Below are 26297 nucleotides of genomic sequence, written 5' to 3' on the forward strand. Positions count from 1 at the left end.
AGTCTCGAAGTAGCCATATTTTGTATATACAGTGCCTGTTTTGATTTGTGGTAAACAATACAGCCCTAAAGGTACGAACAAAGGTGCTTCATAAAAATCCAAGTTGCAAGAGAAAAACATGCAACTCAGTGTTTTAGGACATCACAAGAAGCCTGTGGGAGAGAAGTCCTACCATACTGAACTATTGCAAGTTGGGTGGAAGTGAGGCATTCGCTTTTAATCAAGAGTTGACATCCGAAGAGCTTTAGATTGATCAGTGAGAGAGATATCCAGAAACGCTGCTTGAGATGGAGTCCGCCGTCTTTCAAGAATTTGGCAACGTATTGTTGACATGGCAGGAGACTATATTTGAAGTATGTAACGTCAAAAGTAACCACGAAAGGGGCTGATCTAGGGACGAGAGTGGTTACCTGGTCGAAACTTGGATATAATTAATGAACCTTAGTGCAATTAGCTAAAAGTGATCCCCATTTTCCGCCAAACAACTGACATCTTCTGATAAACGAATGAACAATACTCTGAGGTTCCACATCACTGATACCCTAGGTTTCTTCTCGTGTATATTCTTTTAGTTCATTTATAGAATGAGGATTTTTCCTATAAACTAAATTTACGTCTTGTTTTCGCACACGATCTTCTTCCTTTTATGTATGTACTGTACATCTACACACGTTCACGCAATGAGAATTTGTTGGTAGGCATTACCTAAATACATAATAATCACTAAACTTTATACACTAACTTTATACACTTGAAGAATCAAGACTTTTGTAACACGACTTGTGACTACAGCGAATGTCATATGGCGACTGAGGATCTACTACGCCGCACCTCTAATAGCCCGCGCATCGCAGACCGCGCAGGGAGCGGGTCGCCAGTTACCCTCCGTTTTCTCGCCTCACGTCATAATAATGTCTCTGTATAAAATAAACAACGAAGTTGCTAAAAATTAGCCGAAATTATTATACTGTAATTAATATTGTTACCGTAATTTTATAGAGATTGTCAATTGACTTTTCGCTCACCGTGTATTATTACCATCATCATGAAGGAACTGAACTGTTACGAATCACGTAAATCGTATGAGAACATGTTTCATTTCTGTAACAGCGATTTTTTAAGTCCCGGAGGTAACACGCGATGTGGACAAGTGAGGCAATTATGCGAAGTGGCTCATGAGGTGCTTGATGTTGCGTGAAGCTGGCGTTGTGACACTCACTTAACCTGATGACGTACGTGACAGTCGTTACAGCGATGTCAGCCCTGCAGCTACTGGTATGCTGCCTATGTGTTGTAACTCTTTCACAGCTAACAGATAACGCAGCCGGTAAGTTAATTAACATGAACTGCCAATTAATTTATCGTTATTGGCCCCCTTTACTGATTACTTCATAAGTTTTGTAACAAAATGCATTGAGTTTTATTTATATCATATCGAATCAATGATCACTGTAAGAATTTTAACCATAGCATTTATAAACACTGTATGTATTGATTTATTTATTAGTGTTCAAAGTTGTGATAGATTTCTGGGTACTTGCACAGTTTTGTAGATTTAGAAATACTCGATGTTCCGAGGCCATGTGTCGCCTCTGTCATGAGATAGTAAAAGAAGAAAAAAAAAAAAGAACCTATTTGTTACCTCCGTTACCTAGACCTATATCTCGGAACTGGATTTTTGTTTGACATCCTTTCTTTTTTGGTTGCTTTTATGTTCCTTTTCCCCTTTTAGATTTCCCACATTCATTCATTTATTAACCCACTTCAGACTATACAATATTCACGATATGGACAACTAGAAGTGAACAAAAATGACATCATTAAAATCACGTGAGTAGAGCTCCTAGATTTAAAAACAAAAAAATTCGGGACACTAGAAAATTTTGGGGGACCGGTAGTACACATGTATCAGTAATAAATGAAATAATAAATCAGCACTTACCAAAATTACATTTAACTACTGGTGTTTGTTACAGTAGCAATACTTCTTCATAAGTTAATATTTTTTACAGGTTTGCTGTCTTTGAAGATTAACTCATATAATTCTGAGCATGAAACATTTCTGTGATATGTCATTAATAGAGTCCAGTATTTGGTCACATTGAACTACAAGTTTAGTGAACACATACCTATGCTCTTCACTGTGTTGAGCAACAAACGACGTAGAAAATACTGAAATACCGATACTGGGCATGTATAGGGACATCATTTTTTTAATGTACTTCACTCACACCCCTTCTATTAGTGAACTTCCATCCTAGGCCGCATAGGAAAATTGCCTTACGGTCACAGTACACAGTATTGAGAGAGTGGGTATAGTACGTTCCAGAAATATGGTCGTATTTTCCAGTGAATAAAGTGCATTTATTATTGAATCATATTTTCGCACATATACTGTATCCGTTTGGCTACGTCGCTTCCCTGTTTCGAACATTCGTTTCTATTAACCCCTCTGTAAAGGCTAGTGGCTGGGCTGTCTCAGTTTCTTTCTGAAAACATTTGCTATCAGGAATTGGATGTCTACATAATATTATACAACTTTTTAAAATAATTTAAATAAAAGGGCCTCGATAAGTAACTTACGCGATTTCCCCCTTTCTACGACCCTCGACATAACTTCTCGGACGGACAGTAGACAGCAATCTGAGTAAATTTATCTGTGTGAATCGGGCAGAAGTGAAATGATTACAATACGTAATTAAGGTACTCTGTTATAGAGTAGGTACAGAATTATTATTTCAAGAGGCACAGGATTATGCCCCCCATGTCGAATGATGCTTTGCATTATTAGTTTTTTTGAGTTACTGTAAAAAAAAGTTGTATTTTTTAAACATCCTACAACAATAGAAGAATTTTATTAAAGAATTACATTCAATACATTCAATTTCAGAAGATATGCTTAAAAATGTTTTCGATGATATGCACACAAAAGAACTGAAGCCCGGATAGAAATGAAGGACCATCATTTGCAACAATTTGTTTAAATACCAGATTTTGATTATTTTTCAATTTTAATGCACTCTTCATATTGTACGCTAATGTGCTGTTGTCAGTATATTATACATTGCATGATGGATACGTCCGCCTGGATAGTTCAGTTAGTCAGTAAAAACACTTTGTTAATACTGTACTGTATTTTGAGTAGGCCTAAATAAAAACGTAACGAAAATGATTATCAAACTGAAAATTGTAATAGTTCCTAGTTTACGTAAATGGACGCACTACTTTTCTTCCCTCCTACATCTAGTAAAATGATTTCTTTGTATTCTACACTAGTATCATCAAACTCCGATCGTGGAAGGGGGTAACATAGTGTTTGCGGTTCTCAACCGTTAATCCAAAGGTATAGCCAGGTTAATATTATAAATGTTCGTAAAAACAAAATGTTGACCCGGTATAAACTTGTATAGTCAGCTCATGAAAGAAATTAGTGTATTCAGCTGCAAACACATCTAGGAAATAACGGTTGTTTATACTACGTGTTTCTTGTTTATGTTAACAGTCCCCACTTCTGTCGGAATTCGATTGCGTCTTGCTACACATACTCAAATAAAACAATACCCGACTTATAAAAGTATTGTATAATTTTTTCCAGGTGTCGCCCCATTCTACAAAAGCAGTTCTGACGCACTTCAACATACAGGGAAGGTTACGAGAATAATACGTAGTACGCCTAGGCCTACTTCGAAGTCGAAACGTCCCAGACCGGTACGTGGTACTTCAAGTATGAAGCCACTTCTGGTTAACGATCCATACTAAATCAGCTACTACTATACACCTGTCATATTACAAAGCGGGTGCGCATAGAAGGATGATGGTATGAAATACATTGTTGCCACTGTAGATAACAAACAATGAATGCTACAAAGACAATATACAGGGACATCATTTTATTTTTACTAACATTTTTAATATTAACCTGACTATATCTTTGGATTAAAGATCTAGAACCGGAAACACCGCTTGCTCCCCCTTCCACGACTGGAGTTCGATGTTATAGTCGTAAAATACAAATCACTTTACTAGGTATAGGAGGGAAGAAAAGTAGTTCATCCATTTATGTAAACTAGGAAATATCGTAATTTTGAGTTTGATAATTTTCATTATGTTTTTGTTTAACCAAAATACAGTACTGTATTAACACTTAGTGTTTTTACTCACGAATTGAGCTATCCATTCGGACGTATTCATTATGCAGTGTATATTGTACTGTTACAGCACATTAGCGCACTGTATAGAGCATGAAGTTAAATTGAAAAATAATCATAATATGGATATTTAAACGCATTTTTTAAAATGGTGGCCGTTCATTTCGATACAGGCTTCAGTTCTTTTGTGCATATTATCGCACTATATACTATTGTACCTAATCCCAATTACCAGTTTCGTCCTTCGTACTAGTAACTCATGTTGAAATAATTCTGGAACTATTCTACAAAAGAGTACCTTACGTACTGTAAATTTAATCTTCACTTCTGTCCGATCCGAAAAGATAAAATTACTCAGACATGCTATCTACTGTCCGTTCAAGTAGTTTTGTCGCAGGGTCGTAGAAAGGGGGGGGAAATCACGTGCCAGTTAATTACTTAACGAGGCCCTTTTACTTAAGTTATTTTAAACAGTTGTATAATATTACGTAGACGTCCAATTCCTAACAGAAATTAATGTTTTCAGAAAATAGCTAAGACAGTCCAGCTACTAGACTGGGCGAACAGAAGCAGGTGGGGGAAACCAGGATGCGACGTAGGCAAACGGACGACAGTAGCTGTGCGAAAATATTTCTGGAACGTACTATACTCACTAACTCAGTACTGCATACGCGGCCTTGGCTCTGTGTGGAGAATGATTGTAAGCTTACTAGTAGAGGGGGTGGGAGTGAAGTACATTCAAAAACTCAGGTACAATAAAAATTGAAGTAAAAATAAAATTATGTCCCTGTAAAATTTACACTATCTACCAAAAAGTAATTGGGCACTGTTTTTGCCCCTTTAGAACCTCGTGGTACCACCTCTTGTTGCTATAACAGCAGCCACCCTGTCAGGCATGCTCTCCACTAGTTTATGTAGGATATCCACTGGAATGCGTCGCCATTTTTCTTGCAACATGGCAAACCAGTATCCAATTACTTCTTGGTAGATAGTGTATTACTCCTATATATTTCAAATATTTGCAATAATTTTTCTCACGGAAAGATTAATTTTTTTTCCTACAGAATTTTCTGTTATGGTTACTATTGGTTATTAATGGAGATAAATTCGCCCTGGCGCCAGGGATCGAATCCGTGTCCTCGGTTCTATACACCGAGCGCTCTAACCACTGAGCTACGCCGAGGTTCAATCGACAGAACATGATGAAATCTTTATTCTTAGTATTTTCCCTGTGTGGCTTTAATCTGTTGCTTGAATTTAGTTCGTTACGTATTAATTGCTTCGCCCAGTCCACCCGTACGAAAAGAAAATTATTATTATCCTTATTTTCTACTCTATACATTTCCGTTTACAATTACATTGAATATTTTAATGCTTACATATGATTTCGTGATAATCATTATGACGTGTCGTAATGTCGCTCGATGTTTGATTTATAAGTGCCTACTAGAATTTCAGGACATAAGATGCGTCTACATTGTCACCACGCTCGGATTATGAAGTTCATCATTTACTTCTGAACCAAATACATTCTGAATTATTCGATATAAAAGTTGAACCGTAGTAAATAAAGCGAGAATTGCGTCAATGGACTGTGTTGAGATTTTCATATTATTTAGAGTGCATTCATTATGGAGAGTGCAAGGGGGAATATTACATTCCTTCTCAGATATCATTCATACAAGTATGACGAACAAAATACAGGCTGTACACGAATTAGTGTCAAATATTTTGGGAACGTGTTTCTAACAAGATAACATTAGGAGTTCATTCTTACATTGACTCCTGAAGAGAAGTGAATATTATAATTTTTTTTCTAGAACAGGCCATCAGATTTCTTCTTCTTTGTTTGTCATCTTAATGATCCCTATTTCTTACATCTCAAGGGAACCAGATATGGGCGGTGTCTCACAAACGAAATGCATTATTTAATGGATGATGTCCTACTTCTGGATGTTATCCATTAAGTGTGGTATCTGCATGATGGCGCTCCAGCTCACTTTAGTCTGAGAGTTAGTCGTCGTTCAAATCACCGTTTTCCAAAGAGATGGATAGGTCGAGGGGGATCCAAAGAGTGGCCTGCCCGATCGCCAGATTTAAATCCAATGGATTTTCATCTCTGCGGACATTTGAAGACCATAGTACATGCAACTCCTGTACCTAATGTTGACGTTCTGAGAACGTATGCTAAATGGATTTGAACAAATACGAAACAATCCAGGCGTTTTAAACAGAGTATGCCGAAGTATGGAGCACTGGCTCAGGGAATGCATCGGCACAGGAAGAGACCACTCTGAGAAATTTTTGTAATAAGTTGCTCAGTATCACTTGTACTATGAACTTGTTTGTTATTAAAAATTGCGTAACTCTAAAACTAAGCATTTTCAGGATCACGTTATATGAAAGTATTTTAAGGGGAATTGGACGTTATCGCATGCAAAGTAATGGTAAAAATAGCCTATCTTCAAGCGGTCAGAATTGTAATACTATTTATCACAGCTCTTTCATTTTTTTAGTGATATATGTATACACATTAAGCTTTAAAATGAAAGAAGAATGGTTAATCTAGTGTAAATTTTACCCTTAAATTAATTTTTTAATTTAATCATATTTTTTATATAAATTCACTACATACCTGTGATTAGGTACTCTCTCTTCACTTATCATAGCACACATTGAATTAAAATTTTGGCCACTTACTGCTAATAGATACTAAAACATACCCTACTAAAATTATTAAAATATCTGTAATATTATGGGCATACGGCTTATACTAATCTTCAATTCCTTTTTAATTTATTGACGGTGATTATTTCTATAAGCCCTATGCTCATAATATTATAGATACACGAATAATTTTAGTAGGGTATGTTTTAGTATCTATTAGTGGTCAAATTTTCAATTCAATATGTGCTATAATAAGTGAATAGAATGTACCTTTACAGACATGTAGTGGATTTATAAAAAATTGTGCTTAATTAAAAAAATTAATTTAAGGATAAATATTTACTCTAGAGTAACCATTTTTTTCATTTCAAAGCTTAATGTGTATACATATATCACTAAAAAAATGAAAGAGCTGTGATAAATAGTATTATATTTATGACTGCTTGAAGAGAGGCTATTTTTACCATTATTTTGCATGCGATAATGACCAACTCCCCTTAATGTTTCATTGTTAGGAATATATCCTCAAGTATTTGACATCAAATTGCTTATAACCTGTATATGCGATGATTGTCTGAGTCTTACGATGGCCCAGGTGCATTTGTGAATACCATGCTCACAGGTGGACCGTCCTGCCTCAGTCCTCACAGAGCCAGGCCCCCATTCTCGGACTGAATCCCAAGCCCTTTCTATATCAGTATCTGAAAACTATTTTAACTACTGCAGGTGATTGATAAAATAAGGGAAAAGTTGAGTGTGTCGGTAGCATGACAGAGGGAAACGGAAGTACCCCGACAGAAATCCTCTGCAAAGTCAATTTTTCCACCACAAATTTCATCACGACCTGGCCGAGAATCGAACTCGGGCCACCTACATGGAAGACCAGCATGGTAGCGCTTGAGCCACAGACGAAGTTATCATACGAACGTACAGACGAAAATAATCTGTCTATATAGCTCTTTCTTGAAGCAAAATCATCCAGTTCCGTCCCCTTACTTCTACGAAAGCACCACGGAAACGTAAAGAAATTCCGATATTATATATATTTACAATTATTTTTCTGAAGTCCTATTCATTGATGCTTAGAGACCTTATTGTTATCGTTATTATTATTAAATAAAATATTAAGATTCGATAAGTTAGTTTAATTTCTTATAAATCATTCCTTATCTCGTGAAATATACCTGCGTGTGAGGGGAAGAAGAAAGTAAACTTGAAAGCTTCCCTCCCTTGCTACGCTTTCACTTGCAGCTAGCTAGCTCACATACCCCCACCATAATATTCTTGCTATAAGCCACGGCGCACGCATGCATTTCGCTTCACGAGATAACGAATGACCTAAACACAGCGATAAGTTCTTATGCAAGAAGTTAACATATGTAGGTATTAAAGAGTGCCCAGTGCAAAAATTAATTTTACTGTCCTTTTTTTCTCTTCAGAAGTGTTGTGCCGACTCTCCTGTGATACCAGAAAGTTACAAGAAATTTGTAGAGCAATGCAATTTGAACTTCACCCAAGGTAAGAGGAGAAATTAAATATGAATTTAGACTTTTAACGCTATGGATTTGGTGCGAGAATTTTGGGCTTTGCATCATGTCAAAGATGCAGAAAGATTCAGCGTTTCAGAGCTATATGTCAGTTTCATGATCAGGGAGAGCAATGATTCTGTTGGATTCATTAACAACATTTATTCCCTAGGAGTAACTCCTGTAGAGGAGTTCCTCTTTCTTTCCTTTTTCTGATGATGGAACAGACATGCAGCTTTGAAACATTGGAGATCTCTGTGATTGGGGTGACCATAATATCGTATGAGTTTTTAAATTAAATTTATACGAAAACCGTCCATGCTATTGAAATATACCAGAGGGATAAATGATTTTTTATTCGATTTTCTCTCGTTATGGATAAAAGTTACCGAATAAGAGGGTGTTAAACATTTGAGAAAAAAAGAAACATTTTTTTCTGGGGAGAATATTGACTTTCCACCAATACGGTATTACACTTTTTTGTGACATACAAGATGAGCTATTCGTTCTGAAAATCTGCAGGGTTATTTCACTTACATTCTGTATAATATCTTCTGAGACCTGTTGTCACCTACTGCTAGACTTTAAGAAAAATGCAAGAAAATAAAGACATTTGGAAAGAAAATATTAAGTAGAATTTCTGGTCTAGAATGTGTAAATTGTAACTGGCGAATTAGATAGGCCTACAATGACGAATTATCAGTGGCAGTTCCTCGGGGGAGGGAAGGGAGGAACGTCCTCCTTACATTTTTCTTCTTTTGAAAGTAAATACCAAATTAAATATATGCCTTGAAATTCGAGGAAGATTCGATAATTTTAAAGTTCAAAGTTATAAGAAAACCTCGGTTGATCGAGTTTTAAACCACTCGCACTCATGTGCTGCAAGAAAACTGTGAGAAGGATGCGAGATTGTTTGTGTGAAGGAAAGTCAATCCATTCCTCCTTTACTGCAGTTAACACACAGACAACAGCGCGCTAGCGGCCGGAGAAAGAAGCAGAGTTTTAAAGCAAGTAAATGAACGGATAGGGAGGAGATCCTCCTCTGAATCAGCGCATGGGCGGGAAATAGAAACCGACTGGTCGTGCAGCAAGCTCGCTACCGCTGCCATCTAACGATGCTGCATTCAACCAGACTATAACACATCTAGGAGACACAATAAAAACAGTTTTAACGCAAAGCTATGAAAGACACCATATATATTTTTTTTAAATTATAGATCAAAATATATTATTCATTGCACTTTATATAAGCTACTATTCAAGGTTTGAAACTTTCGAGGATATCTGAAAGTTGAAGTTGGATTTATATAAAACGAAGAGGAAGTAGTTCTACATTAGTATCGCAGATCTTTTTGGCCTCAGAAATTCACTTTCATTCATTGTCTACTAGATAGGACAACAGCCAAGTTGTCAGTTTTGTACAAATATATTTGAAATTGAAAGTACTGCAAACTACATTATTTTTAACATAAAAAAATTAATCGGCCACCGGCAGCTTTGAACAATAATGGTGGTATAACTTTACAAGAACTGATATTCTTCAAAAGCATGTGATACTGAACTTGTAAAATGTACATATGACAACACAGACCACGTGGGTGGGTGCAGTGTTCTCGCTTTCCTAACAGATTATTTCTCATTCCCATTTCCGTAAAACGGTTCCGGTTACGTGTTAGTAGCTAGTCTCTTCTAACACGCGTGATGCTGTAGTGTGCGTGAAAAATGCTGGAGGTTGTGAATTTCCTTGTAAGAGTAATTGTTGATTTGTGCAATTATTCAACAATGAATGAAAGTGAAAACATATTATATTTTGGACAATTTAGGAAATTCAGTTTACAAAAACAGATTATTTCTATATAAAAGGGAAGGCCAACCCTAACACTACCCAGTCTTACACGTATGCATGTAGGCTAATTTGTACCTTGTTTCTCTCAAGAAGGTGTCATTTTGCGCTGTCAACTTCTTTCCTCCTCTTAAGAAAGCCGCCACTGCGAATTATATAGGCTTATGGCAACACTGATATAATTATGGTAATCAAACATCAAGAATTAGGTGGCTCAACATCGTTGCAGAGAAAAGGAGACAGATCCATGTCGTAAAGTCGCACTAGCAAAAGTGGATGTTAAGAGAAGAATTGGACGTTCTAACATCAGATGGCTGCACAGCACTGAACAAGATTTGAAAGTACTGGGAGTACAAGGGTGAAAAGGAAGGCAGAAGATAGGAATGAATGGAATTGCATTGTAATGGCGGCCAAGGCCTGCAATAGGTGTAGCACCAATGCATATATTTATTCACACTGCAAATGGGTAAATACCCGGTGGCAGTGGTAACTAATTACACTCAATAATGACAATTAATAATAAAGACAATAAAAATATAATAAATTAATAATAATAATAATAATAATAATAATAATAATAATAATAATAACAAGGAGCATCCTAAATTAAATGAAGCACGATCACTTAAAATAACATTTAAAGTAAATCTAATTTGTACCTTAACCCTAAGTTCGAACTAAAACCCACGAGTATACGATATGTTCATACATGCACAAGTACCTTTCAGCACTACACTCATTTCGCTATCAACTCACTCACTGCACTGGAACTACGACACATTTCACTGATACTATCCTGATTTCACTAACACTTCAAAAACATTTCACTGTTCAAATACTTCGTACTACCAATATAAACTATAAAACTTCACTGAGACAAACACACTTCATTGACAAAACACATTCACTGACACAGCACACTTCACTGACACAACACACTTCTTCACCGATACAATACGTCAAATAACAAAACATCAATTACATCCTTTAAATAGTATGTATAATATACTACCGTCTATTAGTAAAATCCTTAAGCCTATATGCGATGATAATGATGAAATAAAAATTTGTTATGAGACAGAATAACATTTTCATGTTAGACTCAGAACTTAACAATAGCTCCTCGTACATCCACACAATGTTAATTCATTCACTTCTTCACTTACTAAATTTTGTGTTTCAGATGATGAAGAGAAACTTGGACACGAGTCTTTGAAACAAGACGTGAGTACATGTCTCAAATGTTATTACATGTACTGTGAATTTGATCAGGCATTAGGTTATAGTCAAACATGAGGATATGTACAGTACAGTGGGAATGTTATTTCTTTACCGGTGGCAGAAAACTCAACTATGAGTGGAGAGAATTGGAAAATAGGATGTACAAAACTACAGCAATGAGGATAGTAAGAAAACTGTACAAATTCCACACATTTTTATGGTGGAAATAATCCTACACTACAGCTGTTTCTAATGTTACAACAATTATTGGAAATAGAGAACCGAACGGTACAAAATTGCATATATGTATTAGTTCATTGTCTGGTTCTGTGTGTTGCAGTGTCAGTTCTCGTGTCTGGGCGAAAAACTGGGTCTGGTAAGTAACGAAGTACTGGTGATCGTGAAGGCCACTGAGCAAACTTCACAAATTATTCACAGATAGATTGCCAATGAGCACTGATTACATCGTAAGCAACTGAATTATTTGCAAACGCGTATGATAGAAGATTGTTTATCATTACGACATCGATTATTTATGTTGTGTTATATTTCAAATTTATCCACGCTTTTCTTTGTTATCGTACCTATCACGTCTCTATTTAATCTGCAACAATATCAAGTTGATCACAGAAATTTTTATTGGAGTTAATTGAACTACTCCACTCGAAATCAGAAGTCTGGACAATTATTACGTGTAATAACCAGGCTTAGGGCCCGGGACACTTTAGCAACCAATGTACACACAACTTGACTATAGAGTTCCTTGACCATAATAGATTGTCATTTGTTGGTGTATTAATATTAATTTTTATTATATGTGAAAAAATAGGATCTAATCGACAGATCTTATTTCCAACACAAACAAGAAATTCAATTGAATGACTACAAAATTTACCACCAGCAGAACACAGATATTCAGAATTACCAACAATCACTAGCAGACATACTATGAATGTAAGCAACAGCGTCAATGTGATGCGTTATATTCTACTGTTAATAGTACAATCTAGTGGAGGTCGAAAATGAAGTAGGATACATACCTCACAAGTTTTCATGTCCCTCGGCGACGTTGAAGTCGTTAGCGTTACAATGAACAACCATATACATACTTGCAACTAGTTCGAAAAAAACTGTTCACTATGAATTGAAAATGCACTGTGATGGCCTGAGTTCGTTTCATAGGGAGAGACGGAAGAATACTGTATCTCTGAACACGAATCGGATTGTACAGTAACGCACAAATAAATAAAAATCAAAGCGCCACCTCACTCCAGCTATACTCCGTTGCACTGTTAACTTAATTTCATTCTTAAGTTGTCTCGGATCCAAAGTCTAGTAATAATTACTAAAATGAACATAATGAAGTATGGAGCTCATTTTACATTTAATATTTTATTATTAGCAGATAAGCAGTATAAAAACAAATATATTTGGTGCTATCAAAAATGATTTCAAGATTTTCATGAAAACACATTTTGAACACTCTGTTACTAGAAACAAAAAAATAGTTTTTGGAATGCCGTAAATTTGCCTGTATGTGTACAGCGATTTCGAAAATAAATACTGGTCTGAATACGTTAATATTCAGTATCTACGTATGTGTTAACGTATCTGGAAATAATGCATATAAAATATAACTTGGTAAACAATTAATACTGTAGACCTTTATTTGAAATCAGAAAGACATCAGTATAGGCTATTGATGTTTGGTCCGAAAGAAATCCGATAACATTTCCGCTGAACTTATATAGAATAAACTTACAAATGAAACGATGCAATTCATATTGTACGAAGAACATTTTCACAAAAGAAATACTCACACATTAATAACTTTACAATTATTTGTATTTCCCGTTGAGATATTGTAAGATCTTATATCCTTCAGCCACAGAAAATTCATACGTATGGAAGCAAATTATCACGAAGCTTAAGGGATTAGCGGCTATTGGTTCTAAACCTCTTTGTTATGTATGGATGAACTTATACAGGAAGAAATCATCTTACAACGGCCTGATTGACAGTAGTGCTGGTTATTTGAAAAGACAAGAATTTTGCTTTGAATATTGTTACAAACCACGAATGGGTTTTAAAAATATTTCGTTTTTATGTAATGATTTTCATGAATGTAAAGATATTAGGGATCGATGTTATCCAGGCTAAAGGGCCGTGGTCTGTTGGAGCTGTTGCTATCATATGTTTCGTCTGCTACTCCGGCAGACATCATCAGTGATGTGCACACGGGAGCGCAAAGATCTCCTTAGCGTGCTGGGAACGACTGGGCCTTTTTCGTCGCCTTCTTTGTGGTTAATCAGCAACAATAATCGAAACAGTTGCCGGGATAGCTCCCGTGCAGTTATAAGGTGGAAATGCCGCTTTATGGCTCTCTAATGAATGTAGATCTAGGATTAGTCTTCTTTTTTCAAGATATTATTATTATTATTATTATTATTATTATTATTATTATTATTATTATTATTATTAATGGAAACCATGGTAAACACGTATTTTCCAGGTGAATGATCAGGGTTACATCAAGGATGACGAGGCTTTCTTGGATTATGTGCAGGACCAATACGTTCATGACAGCGTCAAGGATCAAGCAAGATATTCTGCCTATGACTGTATGTTGTGGGCGAACAGGGCAGCCAAATGTAAGTTATGTCACAAATTTCCATGCCATAAATAATAAAAAGAAGAAATTTGATTTTTATTATACTCAAATTCTGACTTCTTTCATTACGTTTGTATGAAATATCGACTGAAAAGAATAAACGCGATAGAGGAGATCAAGATTTCTAAAGTCAGTAGGCCTACAGAAACCTACCCTGTAACTTTCAATTTAACTCCCAGTTAAGTAATAATAATAACGATAATAAAATAATAATAATAATAATAATAATAATAATAATAATAACAATAATAATAGATTTGTAGTAAAATACTTATTAAAAATTTATTTAAGTTACCAGTTAATCTGAATACACTGGAAATGCAAATATAAAAACTTAAAACTATTATTTATAAACTAAGTTAAACAGATATTTAAATATACTCACTGTTTTACACATTAAGAGAAACCGAATTCAGTAAACTAGTTTTCCCCAGCCGTGGGACTGAAGCCATATGGTCTATGGCGAGTACTCTACATCAACCCCTTTCATTTGATTACCTGGTTAGTTTTTCCGAGGTTTTCCCCAACTAAAAGGCAAATGCCGAGTAATCTTTTGGCGAATCCTCGGACCTCACCTCATCTCACTACATCTCTCCAAAATATTGTAAAAAATTGCACAAAATTGTAAAAATTGTAGAAAATTACTAAATTGTAAAACTGTAAAAATTTGTAAAAATTGTAATTGTAATATTGTAAAATTTTGACTTGTTCCACATCTTAAAGCTTCATTGCTCATGTAAGATCTATGGAACAGAATAAATGAATGAATGAATGAATAGTCTGATAACAAAGCTCAAATTAATAAATATTGCTGATGAGTTTTATTTTTAAGCACGAATATAATTTACTATGTCTGCTGAATTATGTAATTGTGTATTTTAATTTTGAAAAACGATAGTGTAAAACAGGTTCTAATATCGGCAGAAAGAATATTTGAAATTCGTGCGGTGTAGATTGTGGAATATTGAGAATAACGGCATGTTCTGTGCTAAGGTATAAGAAGAATAGCTTCTTGTTTAGACCGGTATCAAAGTTGTGAAGAGATGAGATACATACTTATTAAGTATATGTATTAATTGTAGACTAGGTTGAGTGGAAGAGTAGGCCTCAAGGCTTAATCGATCTTCTCCATCTTTACAATATATTTTAATTTTCTATTCTATACATATCTTTTTATTTGTTGTTTCCATCCATTAGGATATTTTATCCTTCTCTTCACGCACTGCTTTATTCTCTCTCCCTCTCTCTCTTTAAATAATGTGCTTCTGTCTGTCTTTTTTATTTTCTTTGTTTTCAAAGTCTATGCCTTCATTCTGGTTACCTTTTTGTCAGTGGATTTTCACAATCTGTGCGTGTTCACAGGGATGTGGATGTCTTCCGTAAATGATATAGAATGCAACCAGGCACTCAGCTTGGCCACCAGATGCATACGGACTGAAGTTATCTTGGTGAGCAGTGTTGATATTCAGAGACTATTCTATGTTACAAATCGGCTCTGAAGTATTATTAAAACTAGTAGGCCTATTACTTTGAAACTGGGTGCTTTTAAGAGATGAAAAATGTTGGCTATTACGATGATGATGATGATGATGATGATGATGATGATGATGGTGGTGGTGGTGGTGGTGATGATGGTGGTGATGATGATGAGAATAAGATAAAATATATTGTATGGCAACGGATGTGACGGTGATGGAAAACATGATAGGAATATTGGTAGTATAGTGAAGATAATATGGATCGAGTAGTGGTAAAGAAAATTCTAGTTATGAATTGTGAAGATAATGATGGTTATGGTAGGTACGATGAAGTAGTGGTTAAGAAAATCGTAGTTATGAATTGTGAAGATAATGAAAGGTTATGGTAGGTACGATGAAGTAGTGGTAAAGGAAATCGTAGTTATGAATTGTGAAGATAATGAAGGTTATGGTAGGTACGATGAAGTAGTGGTAAAGAAAATCGTAGTTATGAATTGTGAAGATAATGAAGGTTATGGTAGGTACGATGAAGTAGTGGTAAAGAAAATCGTAGTTATGAATTGTGAAGATAATGATGGTTATGGTAGGTACGATGAAATAGTGGGAAAGAAAATCGTAGTTATGAATTGTGAAGATAATGATGGTTATGGTAGGTACGATGAAGTAGTGGTTAAGAAAATCGTAGTTATGAATTGTGAAGATAATGAAAGGTTATGGTAGGTACGATGAAGTAGTGGTAAAGGAAATCGTAGTTATGAATTGTGAAGATAATGAAAGGTTATGGTAGGTACGATGAAGTAGTGGTAAAGAAAATCGTAGTTATGAATTGTGAAGATAATGAAGGTTATGGTAGGTACGATGAAGTAGTGGTAAAGAAAATCGTAGTTATGAATTGTGAAGATAATGATGGTTATGGTAGGTACGATGAAATAGTGGGAAAGAAAATCGTAGTTATGAATTGTGAAGATAATGATGGTTATGGTAGGTACGATGAAGTTGTGGTTAAGAAAATCGTAGTTATGAATTGTGAAGATAATGATGATTATGGTAGGTACGATGAAGTAGTGGTAAAGAAAATCGTAGTTATGAATTGTGAAGATAATGATGGTTATGGTAGGTACGATGAAGTAGTGGTAAAGAAAATCGTAGTTATGAATTGTGAAGATAATGATGGTTATGGTAGGTACGATGAAATAGTGGGAAAGAAAATCGTAGTTATGAATTGTGAACATAATGATGGTTATGGTAGGTACGATGAAGTTGTGGTTAAGAAAATCGTAGTTATGAATTGTGAAGATAATGATGGTTATGGTAGGTACGATGAAGTTGTGGTTAAGAAAATTGTAGTTATGAATTGTGAAGATAATGATGATTATGGTAGGTACGATGAAGTAGTGGTAAAGAAAATCGTAGTTATGAATTGTGAAGATAATGAAGGTTATGGTAGGTACGATGAAGTAGTGGTAAAGGAAATCGTAGTTATGAATTGTGAAGATAATGAAGGTTATGGTAGGTACGATGAAATAGTGGTAAAGAAAATCGTAGTTATAAATTGTGAAGATAATGATGGTTATGGTAGGAACGATGAAGTAGTGGTAAAGAAAATCGTAATTATGAATTGTGAAGATAATGAAGGTTATGGTAGGTACGATGAAGTAGTGGTAAAGAAAATCGTAGTTATGAATTGTGAAGATAATGAAGGTTATGGTAGGTACGATGAAGTAGTGATATAGAAAATCGTAGTTATGAATTTTGAAGATAATGATGGTTATGGAAGTACGATGAAGTAGTGGTCAAGAAAATGGTAATTATGAATTGTGAAGATAATGAAAGGTTATGGTAGGTACGATGAAATAGTGGTAAAGAAAATCGTAGTTATAAATTGTGAAGATAATGATGGTTATGGTAGGAACGATGAAGTAGTGGTAAAGAAAATCGTAGTTATGAATTGTGAAGATAATGAAGGTTATGGTAGGTACGATGAAGTAGTGGTAAAGGAAATCGTAGTTATGAATTGTGAAGATAATGAAGGTTATGGTAGGTACGACGAAATAGTGGTAAAGAAAATCGTAGTTATAAATTGTGAAGATAATGATGGTTATGGTAGGAACGATGAAGTAGTGGTAAAGAAAATCGTAATTATGAATTGTGAAGATAATGAAGGTTATGGTAGGTACGATGAAGTAGTGGTAAAGAAAATCGTAGTTATGAATTGTGAAGATAATGAAGGTTATGGTAGGTACGATGAAGTAGTGATATAGAAAATCGTAGTTATGAATTTTGAAGATAATGATGGTTATGGAAGTACGATGAAGTAGTGGTCAAGAAAATGGTAATTATGAATTGTGAAGATAATGAAGGTTATGGTAAGTACGATGAAGTAGTGGTAAAGAAAATCGTAATTATGAATTGTGAAGACAATTGTAATTATGATAGATATGATGGAAAATTGGTAAAGAAAATGCTAGTTATAAATTATGAAGATTTTCATAGTTATGGAAGATATGATGGAATAGTGGTAAGAATAATGCTACTTATCAATTGTGAAAATACTAAGTATAATGGAGTAGGGGTAAAGGTAATGGTAGTTATGATAGGTATGATGGAAAAGTTATAAGGATAATGGTAGTTGTAAATTATGAATATTATTGTAATTATGGCAGATATGATGGAATAGTGGTAAGAATTATTCTAGTTATGAATTATGAAAATAATGGTAGGTATGATGGAGTAGCCGTAAAGGTAAATTTAATGGAGGTATGAATTGTGAAGATAATGGTAGTTATGCTGGGTTTGATGAAGTAATTGTAAAGAAATCATGCTCGACGATAATGATGTGTAGTATGAAAGTGAAATAATTAATTATATATGTTAACAGGTTGGATATTATAATCTAAAATAATGTGTAGTATAAAAATTAATTTTTTATTTATAAACAGGTTGGATTTAATTTCCTGAAATCTCTTAACGACCAAGAAGGAATATTCAGACTTTCCCGTGCTTTAAGTCAATATTGTCTATTTAGATTAGCTACATCTCATTACATTTAACAATAATTTTTCAGCAAATTAATTAAACTTTAGTATAGTAAATTGTTCGAATATATAAATTTTAAATACTATTATAGTCACAATCATGCCATGGTATGAAAGAAAAATTTTACAACCTCGAGCGAGAATCGAACCTGCGACTTCCTGTTCTCCGGTCAGATGATTGTGACTATAATAGTATTTAAAATTCATTAATATGTCACATCAACGGACGTGTATACGTCACCAAACATCGTAAGATGAAGATTACATTTGTTCGAATATAATTTATCGGAGATATCTGTACTGGTAATAATGTCAAGGACAATAGTACATAGGAATAGTAACGATAATCAAGATAGGCCATTGATAAAGGAACGTTAATAGGCCTAATGATAAAGGAAAGTTAATCAGAAAGTTATTACGATTCTGGTGATGGTGATAGCAATGATGGCAGTGACTGCATATGTATTATTGATTTAATTGATACTAGAGGCAATAAAACTGAATAAATGATTTAGACGGCTGTGATAGCAGCATTGACTATATTCGTGATGATACTGTTGATGGTTGTAATGATAATAGTATCGATGATACTTGTGATGATCAGTAATTGCAATTGGCAATTATTTATTTAATAACACTTTGAAACTAAAGAGGTTATTTAGAAAACTTCAACGAAAGATATTGAAGTACACTTTCTGTGGATGATTGAACTTAGCTAATTGAAAAATTTCTTGTGTGGCAATAAGCAGCTACCACTTGTAATTTTTTAATAACATTCTTTTCCTTCTATTTCAGAAATGCCCGGCGGAATACAAGATAGATAGTAAGTTTCGGTTTTCTCAATGTAATGATTTTTCCAAAATTATGGGTGAACAAGATCATAGAGACCTACGGACAGAGAAAAAAACAAAGCAATCCTCTTACTAATAACAGCTGGCCAAAGGAACTGCCAGGTGCTGCACTCTATCGGTAAAGAACGAAACTACTTCTGAGGATGCCAACTGGAATTATCAGTAAATCATACGAGTCAGAAATTATAGAAATGTGATTCCAAATGTTCTCATTCGAGCGGAAAGGGTTAATAAAATATTAGTTGGTCCTGATTTTTCGCTCTAGCAGGGATACAGGGGCAAATAGAATAAGTTACATACGTCGCCGAGTTTAGAAAACGAAAGTATAGTTATGCTGGTTTGAATGTTTTATTCTTTGTCCAGGTTTATAAATGGACAGTATTGGACTATGATAAGAAATGAAATTAATGAAGGGCTTGCAATATATTTTCTTTTCATATAATAATAATAATAATAATAATAATAATAATAATAATAATATTAGTAGTAGTAGTAGTAGTAGTAGTAGTAGTAGTAGTAGTAGTAGTAGTAGTAGTAGTAGTAACAATAATACTTTATTTTATTTTTTTATTTGGTTATTTAACGACGCTGTATCAATTACTAGGTTAAATACTTTATTGCCAGAACAAAGATACATATTTCTTTTTTATATATAAAACACTATAAAAATTTACATAGGCCTACTCGTGCTCAAGGGATAAGACATTTTATTAAATAACAAAGTAAATAGTAAAAAGAAGAAAAAAGAACAAGAAAAGACACAGATATCACAGTAACTGAACTTTAAATTTTCTCTCTAATCAGCAAATTTTTAATTGACTTTTTAAAATAATTGTATATTTGATAATTTAGCTATTATCATGTTATAAAGCTTTGAACCGAAGTTGCTACTGTGATAATATACTACAGTTGTGATATGAAGCGACATTCCGAAATCAGTCCAGCTCAACCAATTCTTCATTACTGTTAAACTCAAAGTGTGTCGTAAGTGTGTATTATCACTTTACTATTGCAGAATTCGAACTTGGGTTGTCACTGTGTGGCTAGTATTAGAGACTTTCGTATGGAGCTGGATTCTGGAGCGAGCCAATTTTATTTATTTCCTGGTACATGAAAACGTATTTCTTCGTTGTAAATTGTATTCTACCAGGTTAGATGACGAATGTCCCGAATCACGTAAATGAAGTGGTTAGGCATTTTATAAAAGAAAAATTACGAATGTGTGAAAAATGGTAATAGTTTAATTTTTCTTATTGGAGAGATTAAGGTTATGATTTGAAAAGTTGTGTAGACTTTTAATAGTTGGTGGAACTAGGCTTTTGCTGGGGGGGGGGGAGGGGGGGTTAAATATAGTGCTGAAAATATTTGCTCATATTGTAAAATATAACCAGATTAATGCAGTCAGCGGTGATGATCTGTGCTTATTACTAAATACGACGCTTTATTTAAAGATAAGGTAGAGAAATTCAATTAAGGAAAGATTTTTTTGAAAGTTTGTAACTCAACGAATAGCCCACCTCTCCCACAAAACGTGGGACATATTGGGATTTTACAGATTTGGGACAAATCTTTCCTAGTTTCAGTTTTGAAAATGGGCCACAGAACCACAATTACAGCACATACAGCTCAAAATCAATATCAATTACAACTCAAAATAATAATCCTATCTCTTCCAGCTCTCAGTAACTCCAAGCAATAAACTTACTTAATTACTGGGTTTTAAGGAACCCGGAGGTTCATTGCCGCCCTCGCATAAGCCAGCCATTGGTCCCTATCCTGAGCAAGATTAATCCATTCTCTATCATCATATCCCACCTCCCTCAAATCCATTTTAATATTATCTTCCCATCTACATCTCAGCCTCCCTAAAGGTCTTTTTCCCTCCGGCGACCCAACTAACATTCTATATGCATTTCTGGATTCACACATACGTGCTACATGCCCTGCCCATCTCAAACGTCTGGATTTAATGTTCCTAATTATGTCAGGTGAAGAATGCAATGCGTGCAGTTCTGTGTTGTGTAGCTTTCTTCATTCTCCTGTAACTTCATCCCTCTTAGCCCCAAATATTTTCCTAAGCACCTTATTCTCTCTGTTCCTCTCTCAAAGTAAGAGTCCAAGTTTCACAACCATAAAGAACAACCGGTAATATAACTGTTCTATAAATTCTAACTTTCAGATTTTTTGACAGCAGGCTGGATGATAAAAGCTTTTCAACCGAATAATAACAGGCATTTCCCATATTTATCCTGTGTTTAATTTCCTCCCGAGTATCATTTATATTTGTTACTGTTGCTCCCAGATATTTGAACTTCTCCACCTCTTCAAAAGATAAATTTCCAATTCTTATATTTCCATTTCGTACAATATTCTCGTCACGAGACATAATCATATACTTTGTCTTTTCGGGATTTACTTCCAAACCTATCTCTTTACTTGCTTCCAGTAAAATTCCCATGTTTTCCCTAATCGTTTGTGGATTTTCTCCTAACATATTCACGTCATCCGCATAGACAAGCAGCTGATGTAATCCATTCAATTCCAAACCCTCTCTGTTATCCTGAACTTTCTTAATGGCATACTCTAGAGCAAAGTTAAAAAGTAAAGGTGATAGTGCATTTCCTTGCTTTAGCCCACAGTGAATTGGAAAAGCATCTGACAGAAACTGACCTATACGAACTCTGCTGTACGTTTCACTGAGACACATTTTAATTAATCGAACTAGTTTCTTCGGAATACCAAGTTCAATAAGAATATTATATAAAACCTCTCTCTTAACGGAGTCATATGCCTTTTTGAAATATATGAATAACTGATGTACTGTACCCTTATACTCCCATTTTTTCTCCGTTATCTGTCGAATACACAAAATTTGGTCAGTAGTTGATCTATTACGCCTAAAACAACACTGATGATCCCCAACAATTTCATCTACATATGGAGTTAATCTTCTCAAAAGAATATTGGACAAAATTTTGTACGACGTCAACAAAAGTGATATTCCTCGAAAGTTACTACAGTTAGTCTTGTCCCCCTTCTTAAAAATAGGTACGATTATGGACTCCTTTCATTGTTCTGGTACAATTTCCGTTTCCCAAATAGCAAGTACAAGCTTATAAATTTCGTTAAATAATGCGCTTCCACCCTCTTGTATTAATTCTGCTGGAACTCCAAGCAATAAAAGAAACACAAAATAACTGTAGCATTGTTGTTTACCAATGCATGCTTCACGATTAAATTACAGAACATATGTAACAGCCATTTCTAAATAGGATTTGCGGGCCTTTCGTCCACTACCTTTTGCCCACAGTTTGTTCCGTCCATTACCTTTCGTCCACTCACTTTCGTCCATATTCTCTTGTCCACAACCGATTGGTCCATACAATTTACGTCCATATCCTTTCGTCCATCTTAGAATACATAATTCCCAGTTACAATTACAACAGAAAGTATTGTCATCATTGTCATCTGTTTCTTAGATACGTTTCATTTTCCTTTGGATATTAAAAAGTATGAATATATATGTTTTCAATTTTGGATATTAAAAATTATAGCAGAGATTGTACATCCACGTCGGAGGCAACCAATGTTACATTATAATGGTTAATTCCATCACTTCCACTCAGCCAGCAAAGATTGAAGAAGTTATTGGACATGTGAGGATCGACAGAATTGTAATGCAAGATGCATTTGGAAGTTTTTGGAAGTCTTGTTGGATAAACAGGAATCAAATGAGAGGTGATTACTCAATAAAATTGTTGGGAGGATACACGCGAGTCCGTGCACCATTAAGTCAGACATAATCATGAATGCACCAGGGAAATGGTTACACGGTGTGAAGACTACAAGAACGACGGCCGCCAGGAAACATATCTGAGAGGAATTTCATAACTATATGAAATTAATAATTCAACTATCCTACAGTCCTCATCTGGCACCATGCGATTTCCTCTTGTCCCCAACCATTAAAAGTAAAATGCGCGGACTGTCTGTCCTTCAACACCGCTGAAGCTGCAATCGAGTCTTTTAAGGAACTGGTATCTGAAATTCCTCTAGAAAAGTGGATGCAGTGCTTTGATGTCTGGTTCCATCCAATTAACAAATTGAGAAAAAGTAAACCGGGAAGCGGAAATACTTTGTTACTATACCAATCTACATAAACATACACTGTAAGCCATAGTAAATAATATGGTATGCATTACTCTCGAAATAATTTGTTCATAGACACTAAATACGCCTTACATAATTTGGGGGAAATCACTTCGCAAGATGGAAAAACGGAATGCTAGGAAGTATTTTTGGACACCAGGATTATATTTTCTCGTATGTTATTTATACTGCATCTTTTGTTTTAGGTGAAGAATGTGACGAGTATGTGGAATACCTGAAAAAGGCTCAGAAGGAGAACTATGAACAAAAATGAGCATCACAACCATAATATTATGAATTTATTGAAAACAGTTTAATTCACCTTTATTAACAATACTATAACTCAGTGTAGCCTTAATAAAATTAAGACAAAAGAACAATACAGAAAAATACAAAGTTTATATTTAAAATTCGAGTGAAGTTCTGTTATATTAATTCTGCAGATAAGATGTTTTATCAGATATTGGCCCTATCCAATTCTATGATGCTCAGAAAATACAGAATGAATGCATTACTTCTTTATCACAAATCAGGGTTGTTGAACAATCTTCAAACTATTCAATTTTAATATTTGTAATTGTTAACAATTAAAACGTCATTTACTCACTGAAGTTAAGCAAGGAAATTCTGAAAGTGTTTTTATTTTTGTTACAATATTTGTGTGTAGGCCTATTTACAAACCTATGCATATGAAATCGATTTTTGCCCGAAACAGAAACATAATAGGCCAATTTCGCCGTTATGTACTCCATTTAAATTCTACTCACAAAAATGTATACCGGTACCGGGTTACAAAGTCACAGAGTCGTGGTTCTTGCACCACTGTAAATTTGTAAGGTAACACTTTGCACAGAACTTTAAGACGTATTCTTTGCCTGCGAAAGGCAACGAAGCTACTTTTCGAGTAATTTTCCAAGTGATATCAATTTTATCGACATTTTCCATAGTGATGACAATACACCTTCTACTGTGTTTCTTATCTATGACCAGACTGCGGCCCAGGATATCGAAACGCGTTAAGTTACGAACGCACGCAGCACTAAGTTGTGTAGATCGAGGGGAATGGAAGATTGAAAGTGCAGTTACTCCTTGTCTCAACATGTAAACATTCAGTCACATTATGGCACAAAATAAATGTTCACGTTTACAAATATAATACTAATATAGTATACAGCGCATTTCCAGTATAAAAAATAATTGCCTAACATTACATGTTACAATTTACATTATAATGTACAAGTCAATGCTGCAGTCAAGAATATAGACGAAGAAAACATATGAAGAAATCAGATAAGAACGGCTTAAGTACCACAAGTGCAATGAAGTTTAGTGACACGAGTAAAAATTCAAGTGACTCGGCAAGTGATTTAACTAGATTAGTAGGAAGGAAGGTCAGTGCCGAGAGGAGAAGTGAAATTGTTTCTGTGAGTGCAAGGCTGAAATGGGGAGAAGTGAAGAGAAGGAAAAGAAATACGAGTTTATAACAGAAAAGGGTGAAGTGAATGTTTCTGGTCCAGAGACGGCTAAGGACATAGTAAATAAAATAAATAATGAACTGGAGGAGTATAATAGGAGTTAAGTGATACGATAAAGATAATGAAAATAGGTGAAGAGTATCGTGGGGGCGGCTAGCTAGGATAGGTAAGTATAATATGTAGAAAATTAGTGAGATCTGAAAATGAAATGTACACAAGAACCAGACATAACTTAATAACGAACATATAGGACAATGGTATAGTAAGGTTTAGTAACAAGTATTATTAGAAACAGTGTGTGTTCGATATAAGTGAACTGGAAATCAAGGAGTTGTAAAAGTGTCAATTTTGAATTATCTAAATTAAGTCGTTAGGTTTTAAAGGTGGGAATACTGATCAATTTAAATGGGGTCGAAAGTTATACTATAAGAGCATCTACAAAAGGTATAAATGTAATGAATGTAATTGTGACACCGGATATAAAATTGTGAGATCCACAATACCTGGATGCAAATGTTGACATCATTATATCAAATATTGTGCTTCCTTTAAGTCCCAAGAGATGTCAGGAGGTTGACAAGCACAGAAAAGAAGTTGTTTAATGACACGTTAAAAGTGTTAAAATTTTTAAAAAAGGTTATGTACCTTAGACGGCCCGTTTTGACGCCGGTGCTGCGTCATCTTCAGTGTCCTACGAACTACTGTAGTTCGTGTCGTTAAACAATTTTAAGTTTTTTAAACAAAGTGTTAACGTGAACCAAAATCAATGAAAAAAGAAGTAATCGATAACGATTCCACCTAGTGGCACATTTGAAACTAAATGCATGTATGAAGTATACTTTACAGATCTACACTCCAGAAGCCAGGAGGATAACTCGCCTTGGTAAAGGCTGGTGTTAATTGTGAATGCTCACATTTAAATACATTTATTTTAACATTATTTCCGTTCTCGTTGTCGTTTTCGTTCCCGGTTTATTGTAACCAGCCTTAACTTAGTTGGGTTGGAGTTGACAGAGCGGTCGCTTAATGTCAAAACGTTTGCACCTCGAACATAGAAGTTTCATGTCAAAAGCATACAATGAAAGTCTTTCTTAACACACATCATAATTGAAGACCTGAATTGACAAACATCCCAAGTCCACTGAAATAAAGTTTTCCGAAGAACGTAAAGACTAGGCTTGACATAAAAAGTATTGAAATAAATATTTGTATGATTAAAAAAGACAGGCTTAG

General features: G+C 34.8%; 1 protein-coding gene across 1 annotated transcript; it reads left to right on the forward strand.

Moving 5' to 3' along the window:
- The first annotated feature begins 742 nt into the window (after window positions 1-742).
- Window positions 743-24609, forward strand: LOC138695267 (uncharacterized). The gene is made up of 9 exons (XM_069819705.1): window positions 743-1327; window positions 3596-3708; window positions 8255-8333; window positions 11368-11408; window positions 11746-11781; window positions 13918-14056; window positions 15439-15524; window positions 19385-19412; window positions 23796-24609. Exons 1-9 carry the CDS (start codon window positions 1228-1230, stop codon window positions 23861-23863), a joined length of 690 nt encoding a protein of 229 aa, XP_069675806.1. The 5' UTR covers window positions 743-1227; the 3' UTR covers window positions 23864-24609.
- The last annotated feature ends 1688 nt before the right edge of the window (window positions 24610-26297 follow it).

The sequence above is a fragment of the Periplaneta americana genome, chromosome 2 (assembly GCF_040183065.1).
Source record: "Periplaneta americana isolate PAMFEO1 chromosome 2, P.americana_PAMFEO1_priV1, whole genome shotgun sequence".
NCBI classification, from domain to species: domain Eukaryota; kingdom Metazoa; phylum Arthropoda; class Insecta; order Blattodea; family Blattidae; genus Periplaneta; species Periplaneta americana.